Source organism: Sparus aurata, chromosome 18 (assembly GCF_900880675.1).
Source record: "Sparus aurata chromosome 18, fSpaAur1.1, whole genome shotgun sequence".
Classification (NCBI taxonomy): domain Eukaryota; kingdom Metazoa; phylum Chordata; class Actinopteri; order Spariformes; family Sparidae; genus Sparus; species Sparus aurata.
Genome location: NC_044204.1, coordinates 30308116 through 30318921, shown reverse-complemented (window position 1 = coordinate 30318921; position 10806 = coordinate 30308116). Strand labels below are relative to the sequence as shown.

Sequence of the window (10806 nt, the reverse complement as noted above, 5' to 3'; positions counted from 1 at the left end):
TTATTTAGATAAGAGTTTGATAGCTGTTTCCTTTGTTAGCTTTTTATTTATTTATTTATTTTTATTTAGTTTGTTTGCTTTATTTAAATATATTTATATATTTGATAGCTCTTTCTTTTGCTAGCTTTTTATTTATTTTAATTACTTCCTTGTTCAGCATGGTCACTTTGTCTTGTAAATGTTTAGTTTTGATCAGGTAACTCTGTGGGCACCCTAGGTTAAGATAGATAGCTAGATAGCTAGGTAGATAGCTTGGTAGATAGATAGATAGATAGATAGATAGATAGATAGATAGATAGATAGATAGATAGATAGATAGATAGATAGATAGATAATAAAATAGTAATATATACAATACCAAGAAAACAAAAACAATGTTGTACTGTATACAATAAAATGCTTAAGCAGTTACACAAATAAGATAAAAGGTAAATAAAATAAAATGCTGGGCAAAGTGGAACTTAAGGTGCAAGAGAAATAATGTGCAGTTTTATTTACAGTGATAATAATTTAAAGCGCAATAAAGGATGTGTGTTTTTGAGTGAGTATTGTACAGTCTGATGGCACCAGGTAGGAATGATTTCCTGTGCCGTTCCTGAAGGCAGCAGGAATGAATGAGTCTGTTGTTGAAGCTGCTCTTAAGCTTCATAGGTAGGAGGATATGGGTGCAGGATCAGGATGCACCTGGATGGGTGAACAAGAGACTTGCAGGATTCATTTGTTCTTTGCTTGCTTTTTTTAAAAAAATTTTTTTTAAATAAACCATTATATCATGAGCTGGGCTCTTTCCAGACATCTTATTGTTGAATTGAAACCTGTTTTCTTTTAATATAGTTATGGCTTGAACATGATACAGTTTAACAATGTGAATGACTAACAGTTGTCTAGATATTAGTGGATATTAACTATTAACCTGTTAAACAAAAATGTAGTAACAAATGAGTTAAAGATAAACTCTAGATAATTGTGTTTTTCATCAACAAAGCTTTATTGGTGTACCCCTTGAAAAGGAAAAAGCTTTATTATATTACATTACATTTCTTGCAATCCATACAATAGTCTCTAGTTTTTCTACTTTATTGCTTAAATATACATATTTTGCATATCCACTACGTATAGATCCATATCTTTTTCTACATCATCACAAGAAGCAAGATGAAACCCAGAATTTTGAATTGCACCCATAGCTTTGGGTGGAAAGGCCTTGCCACGTTTCATTTATCTAATCAATTATCTCATCAGGAAAGGAATAAAGGATGGGAGCATCACATGAAGCTTATTTGTCCCTCACATTCGAGTTTTGCTGACTTCAACTTGCCTTAATTTATGATGTTTTATCCGAACAGCGAACGTGTCTGACTGTGAGCTGTGCGAGCGCAGTTACAGAAGTTGCCGCGGTAACAGGAGAGGATGGAAGCGCCTATCGTAATCGAATTCGACCTGACCTGCCGTGTAACGTATCCAACTGTCGTAAAGTGCCGCAACCCCCACACCACTGCCCGTCCACTGCGAAACAGGCGTGGAATTGACAGAGAAATACAAGATAAATGAATTGTATTTTGATATTTTCTTGTGTCTACCATACCCGACTTGGTGCAGTAAAGCCCGGACAAGATTTGACACAACTGAGGAACGCGACCAACGAGGATGTTTAAAAAGTACGTTGCTGATTGTTTCCATGTTGCAACGTTAGCTTAACCAGAACTAGCTAGTTACAGCTAACTGATTAGCCATCGCGTCCAACGAGTTTGTTGTAGGCTCTTGTTAAACTCATGAGACATGATTTATGATATATTGTGAGATAGTGTGTTATTATGTTAAATCAGGTCTCGGTCCAGACGGAAAGAAATTTACATTACTTGGTACTTTGTGATCCAAAGTTAACAAGTGATTCGCGTTTCTGTAAGAAGACACGACGTTAACTGTTCAGAAATCAAGTCGTGTCATCATTAGACAATTAGAAACATCCAAGCTAAGCATATTTCCACTGTCTAAGTAAAAAAATAAAACTGAACTGATGATGACGTTGTTAATGTGTGCGGTTGGTTGTTTTATTGATTTATTTTGTTATGACTGAAACTGGACTCTTCCCAGTATATTATGGGTATTTGGTGATACTGGAACCAAACCAGCATTGTTTACCACCAGTGTCAGTGTGCTTCATTGTGTGGAATATGTGCTGTGTGCGTCTGAGCCCGAAGCTTGTTGATTTCTAGCTTCATTTGTATGCCACTAAAAAAAACTTTTCCTTTTCCTGTTTCAGATTTGATGAGAAGGAGAATGTGTCCAACTGTATCCAGCTGAAAACATCAGTGATCAAGGGCATCAAAAATCAGCTGTTGGAACAGTTTCCTGACATCGAGTCATGGCTCAATCATATCATGCCAAAAAAGGACCCTGTCAAAATAGTCAAGTGGTATGACTCATCTTTTTTCTTCTTCTCATGTTTTCCAGTATAGCAGAGTTTCTTCACCAGTTTACATGTCCTGTTGTTCTCGCCACAGCCATGAACACATTGAAATCCTGACAGTGAATGGAGAACTGCTCTTCTTCAGACAGAGAGAAGGACCATTCTACCCAACTCTCAGACTGCTGCATAAATGTAAGATTTTCTAACGCCAACTGTGATGGTTGTGTCCGAATGATGTCAGCCTTACACGATGTTTCTTTTTCTTCATGTAGATCCTTTCATCCTTCCACACCAGCAAGTAGACAAAGGGGCCATTAAATTTGTCTTAAGTGGAGCCAACATCATGTGCCCGGGGCTGACGTCACCAGGCGCTAAACTCTACCCAGCTGATGCGGACACAGTAGTTGTATCCTTTTATACATGATGCTGCACATGCTCATTTGAGGTGTTCAGACTATAAAGTGCATTTGTGAAATTGTCCTCTGCTATAGATGTAAATATGTTTCCTCCAGCATTTAAATCATCACAATCAAGTTCACCTTTAACAACTGAATGCAGGCCATAATGGCAGAGGGGAAACAACACGCACTTTGCGTTGGTGTCATGAAGATGTCTGCAGACAGCATGTGAGTTGTTATTTACACTTTTACAGAAACAAAAAATGTCTGTTCTGTTGCAGCTTTTATAAAGCCTGAAACTTAACCTGTCTTTTTGCAAACAGAGAAAAAGTCAACAAGGGAATTGGCATTGAGAACGTTCATTATTTGAATGATGGACTGTGGCACATGAAGACGTATAAATGATGACATCATCATCACCTGCGACGCCTGCCCCCGCACCTGCACCCGCCACTACCCCCCTCGGAAAGTGTGGAGCTCTTGACAGTCAGGCATGAGCTGCTAGTCAACTGTTTACACCTACGGATATATCTGTGTAACCTGCTGGAGGCTTTGAATCAATCGCCATTATGCACAAATAAAAGAAAGATCTTGCTTTGAACCTTAATCTCCTGTTGCCTGTGATTTTAAATTCATGGTAAACATGAAAATATTGTCGGATTAATCGCCCCATGGTTAACCTTGATTGCCTAGTTTTGTGTTGTCGTTGGAGTAACAATCTAGCCTGTTTGTCATCTGTACAGGATGTGAACATATTTAAACAGTGGCTGAAGGAGTGGCAGGGTTGCAGCTGTAAATCTGTTAATATATTGCCTGACAAGTCGTTGCTCTCAGAAAAAATCAGATGATAGTCTTTATAGGTATACTTGGCTAAAAACAATGTGGTGTTGATTTTACTTGTAGTTTATGGTGTTGTTGCACTGTGTTTTTATACCTGTACTAGGCATCTTTCTAATAATTAGTCCATACTATTTATATTGGAGTGATTCGATTGGTCCCTCATGTTCCGTTTCAGTAATAACCTTTGTTATAATCTGACCTCTGCATATTGCAACAGCACCAGGACTTCAATTAGAACTGCAATTTTATTATTTTCTTACCCAGCACATTTATATACATCATGTGTCAAGATGCACCAACATAGTGGTTGCCAGTGTCACCAACAATCAAGGCAGAGTATAAAATGGTGGCCACAGTTTGCTTGCAAAATTGTACATTTACAGTACTGTATAAAACATTTTTGTTTAACTGTAATAATACTTCCCTTAACCAGAAATAATTCACAGTTTGATAAAAGATACACACCACCAACACCAGGAAAGCTAGCGTCTCTCGTCCGTGTGTATGATTTCACACTTCAAAACCACATTAAATTTAACAGGAATGTAATTTATTTTTATTTAAGTCACTTTTTTTTTTTTTAAGGAATCACGGTCAGTCTGATGCCTGTGTGATCTTGAAATATCAGTGGAAAAAGTTTTAGTTTTAGTTTTTTTTAATGCATTAAAGAGAAAATATACCTGACACACAAGTTAACATTGTGGTATATTCTTTTCCACTTTAACCGCAAATGTCAATTCTTCATAATTGAAGCATAACCTAGATTAACGTGGCAAGAAATGCATTTCATTTTGAGCTGTGCAAGCCATGATTTTTCAGGCAGTATTGATTGACTGATATTGACTGATTAATCGTTAAATCAGTTTGGGTGAATTATTCTCAGAGATCTAAAAAAAAAAAAAAAAAAAGAAGTTGGTCATGTTGTGGGTAAGATGCCCACACACTTTACAGTTTAATAACTTCAGAACCTTCCACTGTCAGAAAACAGTATCACCTAATAACTCTAATGCAGCTTTAAGACCACAAAGACAAACATTTAAGATACATAACAATATAACAACAACCAAAAATTCCACATAATCTAGTCTCATGTCATAGCCACATTTGACTTCCCCACTTTATGTCCTTTAAAAGAATGGCACACCCATCGACTGTGTTCACCTACACCAAAGGAATGGGGTGCTGATTGTGCCAAGTGCAAAAGGTACAAATTACATAAAAGTGTTATTCCAACCCAGGATCCAGTTTTACAAACAGAATAAGAAACCATCTCCCCACAGTTAGGTTTGCCATCACAGAAGCAAAACAATTTAAAATGTCCCATCCAGCTTAAAGGAATGAGTGTTCAGTCATTGTCTGAACCTTGAGGAGGGAGCAACACTAACGAGTCATGAAAATCGTGGCCGTATGGACGAAGTCTGTAAACTCCAAACATCATAACCTGCATTTGAGTCGGGGACAACCCATTAAATGTGACTGCCATGTCGGAGCAGCAGCCCTCCACTACATTATTTGGGTTTTCCTTCATGCTTTCCGATATCAGGCTGTCCACATTCTTGCTGTTGAACAGGCCCTTTCCGTGTGCATCTTCTCCGTTCTCCGCAAACACGCCTGTATATTTGAGGCAAACAGCCAGCTGCTTGTCCTCACTCAGCTTCCACAGGGCACGTCCTCTCTCCGGACATTTCTCTTGATCCTGGAAAACATTCACTAACCTTTTCAGAGCTCCATAGCTCAGAACAATGCCGCTGTCATACGCCACATACTCAAGCTCCCCTGACTTCATGACGTTGCCCATGTAGAAGGGCTCGTTGGGATCCTTTGTGAGCACCAGGTATTTTAAGTTCTCGATGATTGCAAACGTGGTGCCTTGTGCCACAAAGAACCAGCGCATGTCTTCGGCGTTGTCATAAGCATGCTTCAGAGCTTTACGTAGCCTCGCCCAGTCATCTTTTTCCTTCAGGTCTACTGCCTCAAGCGCCTTGGAGGACTCCGAGGTGTAAAACTCAGCCTTATCACAGTGTTTGCTCCAGGTGGAGATGGCAGCAGCCCAGTATATGAGCATCTTGGGCTGGACCATGATGACGCAAGAGACCCGGACGTGATTGCTCAACTCATGCATTTGACTCTCAGAGAGGCGTGTCAGCTCGTCTTTACTCGGGGCCTTGACGTGATGATGATGATGATCGTCTGTCCCAGGCTCTGTGTATGGCCTGAAACTACCCAGGAGCGACAGCACCAAGCAGAAGAGGCCTCCCATCATCATCCCCTTCAGGAAGGAGCCTCCCTCGGACAACATGTTGGCAGCTGGATGGGAGAAAAAATGCATTCATGTAGCTGTTAAGAAATACGACTCAGTTTAGTTTTATTAAAAGCTTAAAATATTATTCAATTAGACGGGTGTTTTGACATCTAACTTGTTGTTTATTTAATTTTCCAAGCACAAATGCCAAATATCACCTATTTCCGGCTCATTGATTGTGAGACACTGTGTTCAACATCTTTTGATAGTTGGACAAAATGGGCAATGTCAAAAACAAAGCTTTAGGAAAACAATGGTCATTAAATGTAGCCCTTATACTATTTGTGGGTAGGTGACAAGGCACAGGTCAAGTCAACTAAAAACAAACACTCACAGATGAGATAAACTTTCATGCAACACTACAGACATCCATCACTTTGAGCTATTTGTACAACTAAGAATATTAGTATTTTATCATGTAGCTTTACAGACATTTGAAAATGCCTTCATCTCCTTATGTCATGGTGACTGTAATGGTCTCCTAACAGGAATAAATCGGTGACAATGACTAACAAAAAGTAAGACAAGATATATCACTCTCTTTTCAGTATCTTTCCACTTTCCACCACTTTGTTACATCATTCACTTTACTTTAAAACACTCCATAGCTTCGCACCAGACAGACTCTTATTACTCTCCCTTTACCAGCATCATCACAATTCAGTTCAATTAAAAAAACTTTATTTGTCCCTGGGGGGTAATTGAAGGCACATGAAGTATTTGAAATACTGTCAACTCCCTGTGATTTGTAAATAGAGGCACACAAGCTTGTCAAAAACTGGTTGTGCAGTCTCTGACTGTTCATCACCTCATTATCCTGCTATGTGATCTCTACAGGCTGGCTTTATGTTTGCCTTGGCTGGAAGCTCAGTAGCATCTTCCCTGTCATTTATCGTAACCTCCTAATTGTAGTGAGCCACACACAAACAGTTTGTTGATCCAATCAACAGTAAAAAGGATTAGATGGATGAGCTATGAACAGCTGGAACAAGAGAGCCGTGGCTCAAAGGTGCAGCAATGAGTCTCATTTCTAGATATTTGGCCATTTGAGAACAAGACTCAAAAATCAACTATCTTTCTTGTCATGTTAGAAGTTTAGCGAAAGAGACATTTGCCCTTCAAACTTTTCAAATGATTTTCATTTATGTGAACTATGAAACTCTCCAATCAGTCCAAAGTCCAACAAACTGAAGCACATTTGGTGTAGCAGAACTTCTTTTCTACCAGATTCATCATCTAAATCTATCAACTATCTTTCAAAAAGGTTAGTATAGTTAATCAAGGACACCATCTCAGATACTCGCATTTTGAGCGAGATTAACCCAGGTACTTTGTGGGAGACGTGTTCAAGTCCCTTCCACGTTCATCAGTTAAACGACTGATCGAAAATTGGTTGGCAGATCAATCGATCATGAGTATAATCGTTAGCTGTCGCCATATTCAAAACCACATCAAAACGGGTTAATCTTTGTCTGCGTAGCTAAACCTTAGACAAATACCGTGAATACCACCTGAAGCTTGCGATGTTGCAAAGAGGGCTTTCTTTGACTAAAAACTGTAACTGTTGAGCTTTTTCATGAATCATTACAGACACCCGACTGTTCGATCCGACCTTTAACATCGGTATTTAGCTAAACTAGCTTTTCTTACCAGCTAGCATCAACGTCTTTTCATTAAACCACGGATTTAAAGCTCAATACAGTAACTGCCAACTGCTAAGGTTAGCCGTTAGCTCCCTGTCATCGTAACGTTACACTTACACGGCTAACTCGAAGGGGACTTGTTAGCAACAAAAATATAACGAATAAAAGACATTTACTGTACCGCTGGGTTACTGCTGCCGCTTCAGGTGGTGCTCCGTTTTATTCACCTGTCTCTCAACTGCCACTTTTCCTGTTTGGTCAGATTACCAGCGACAGCCAGTAAGTTAATGAGCAAACACATATGTCAATAGTACCGTGATGTTAACACGGCGCCTTCACTTCCGCTGTACACATGCCACGTGAGGCAGTGACGTCTCCTGATAGTTGTTTATTTTATTTTTTAGAAATTGTATTATATTATTGTATTATTATTTTGAATTGATAATCATATGAATAGATAGATAACTATATATAGAAAATAAAAAATAAAACAAAAATGTTCTTTTTCACCTTTTTTTATTTATGTATCCCGCTCATTTCCCACCTTCCAGTTCAAAGTATAGACTTTAATAACTAATTGTTAATCAATATATTATGTGAATAGTGATTACAGTTAAGTTTAACAACTCTCTATCTTTCGGGTTTCATCATTGTACTATTACTTGTTTTATGTTGAATCATAAAATCTCTCACCAGATGTGAAATTTGCAGGAGCTTGTCTGTACCTACAAAATGGGAAAGCCATTAGGGGGCGCTACTGAGCTGTTGTGCCACACCTGAGGGCAGTTGTGGTATCAAAGTAAAGTACTCATGAGTTTGAACCTACGTGCCATTTGGTGAGTCTTTGAACATCCTAAAGTCCTCTAAACAGTGGTGTCATCATTCAATTATTCAAGATGGCTGACTTCCGGTTGGGGCCAACAAAATCTCAAAATTAATTGCTGGCTATATCGATGACACCTATGAGTCCTGCAAATTTCATGAATATCCAGGATAGTGCTCGGGCCCTAATTAGCTACAGCTCTTTTAAAAAATGGATTAAACGAATTTCCTTATTTGAAAGCCACAGTGAACGATTATGTTTTATTCCCTGATTGAGATGAGGTGTCAGTTTTACCTCAATTATGTTACTGACTACTGTTTTTGAAGAGGTAACTGTATCAGAACAAACATTTTAATAATCCTCCCAGTCCCCCATACAAGTAAACCTAATGTGTTCAGTCCTGAGAACATTTAGTTCTTAAAAGACCAGCAATACGATTTTAAAGTCTATCTCTTGACACACAGGGAGTCAGTGCAGTGACTTAAAAAACACATTAAACCAGAACTGAGACAAAAACACACAAACCATTCTATGCAGACTACACTGAGGCTGCTAAAATGACCTGTTATCTGTCTGCTTCATGATAGTATTTGTCAACTACTGGACATTAAGGGTCAATGCACTTTCCTTTCATATTACATGTTACATGTCATATTACTCACTGACCTCCTCATGCAATTCCCAGGGATCGTAATTGACTCAGAATCAGAATTCCTTTAATGGTCCTGCAAACTGTGATATTTGCCTGAGGACACATAACCCAGCCTAAGGACAGTTTAATTTAACAATAAACAATAAAAATAGTACAAAATAAACAATATTATAAAGAGGTAAGAAATAGATTCCTATATACATAATATGTACAAGTGCCCCGCCCCTTTCTGTGACATCACCCCATGAAGTCATCATTCACATTATATGTCATTAATTTTATGGTAAAAGTACAGAACAGAAATAAATAACACTTGAGCTGAGGTGTCCAAATTACCTGAATTCACACGATTACAATATCAAAATAATGTACCTTGATTAAATTCTGTTTGTATTGGAACAAAAACAAATAAAGACCAGAGAAATGAAATATCAATAAAAAAGCAACCATTTTATATCCTATTTGCAATTGTTTATCTGAGTTGGTTCTGTTTATGTTTGCTTTATATTTAAGCTTTATGCAAGACAGGGTAGATGATGACAGGAAACAGGATGCAGTAAAGGACCCTGACTGGGACTCCAATCCAGGGCAAAGATAAATAGCTTGTTCGCAGGACGCCTACTCTAACAACTGAGCTAAACAGCAATCAACACTTTCACTGTGCTCTGGTTGGATCCCTGTAAACCACGCGAAATAAGTCCTGCCCACAGATTTTCTAACGTGTGCAGGTTCGTTTCCCGTGGGAAGTTAGTGCATTTCCCTCCAAAACTTTAGATGCCTATATCAGTCCCTGATGGATCTTCACTCTGGTCAGAGCGGCTCTTCTCTGAGGAAACGAACACGGTCAGTAAACTGCTACTGTAAACTAAGTGTGTACAGTTACCTGCTCAGTACAGGTGTATTCAGCTTTGTGTGGGAGGTGTACAGATCAGTTATTAATTACCAGTAATACTTATTACTTATTACTACTTATTACCAGTAATAAGCCCAGGTGATGTTCCTTAATATATCAGCAAGCTCCACATAGTAACCTTCATGCATTGTTTAAGCCCAGTAAATTCTACATATGTGCGAGTTAAAAGGGAGCCAGCCTCCCTCTCATGTCTTGAGATTTGTTTTTGCCTCAAATGTTTGTGAAATAACTCTAAACACAAAGCTGGAGACTCTCATTTAACTGTTAGGTGTTGAGGCAAATTCGACTGGAACATAATCCTCTAATTACATCCAATTAAATGTGCCATGGACATTATGCTTTGCTCAGTGCACCAAACCTCCAGTGTGATTTTGGCCTTTTTTTCTCTGCCGTCTTTATAACATGAATAATGCACAGTTAGTTAAATGTAGGTCACTTTCTCAAAACAAGTTGGTAGTTTCGGTAAAATCTGCATTAAACTTTTTTGAAATGGATGTATTCTTTAGAACGGCACGAAATCTTGTTAGCTAACGTTTGCTGGCCAGTTCAAGTAAGTGGTTATGTTGTGTTATGTTAGCTAGCTGACGTTGAAGTTGTTGTAGATGCACTGCATGGTTTGGGAAACCAGCTCAGCTGCCTTTATTAACAGGTGAGGACACATGAACCGGGTACTGACACTATAAATAGCTTATAAAGACGTCTGAGTCATTTCATTGTTGTGTTTTTACAAACAGGTTTGCATGCTAGCTAACGTGTGTCTGTGGGAGAGTGTTAGCATGATGCCATTATCCTTCTGTGTAATGTAAACTTGTTAATACTAGCATC

At 38.6% G+C, this 10806-nt stretch overlaps 2 protein-coding genes across 2 annotated transcripts; one reads left to right on the top strand and one right to left on the bottom strand.

Moving 5' to 3' along the window:
• The first annotated feature begins 1442 nt into the window (after positions 1 to 1442).
• Positions 1443 to 3415, top strand: mcts1 (MCTS1 re-initiation and release factor). The gene is made up of 6 exons (XM_030397051.1): positions 1443 to 1658; positions 2264 to 2416; positions 2505 to 2602; positions 2683 to 2816; positions 2969 to 3036; positions 3132 to 3415. The coding sequence occupies exons 1-6, from the start codon at positions 1648 to 1650 to the stop codon at positions 3211 to 3213; spliced, it is 546 nt and encodes a 181-aa protein (XP_030252911.1). The 5' UTR covers positions 1443 to 1647; the 3' UTR covers positions 3214 to 3415.
• A 459-nt stretch (positions 3416 to 3874) lies between these two features.
• c1galt1c1 (C1GALT1-specific chaperone 1) lies at positions 3875 to 7951 on the bottom strand. The gene is made up of 2 exons (XM_030397050.1): positions 7775 to 7951; positions 3875 to 5955 (listed from the first exon to the last, which is right to left on the bottom strand). Exon 2 carries the CDS (start codon positions 5945 to 5947, stop codon positions 4994 to 4996), a length of 954 nt encoding a protein of 317 aa, XP_030252910.1. The 5' UTR covers positions 5948 to 5955; positions 7775 to 7951; the 3' UTR covers positions 3875 to 4993.
• Positions 7952 to 10806: the final 2855 nt, after the last annotated feature.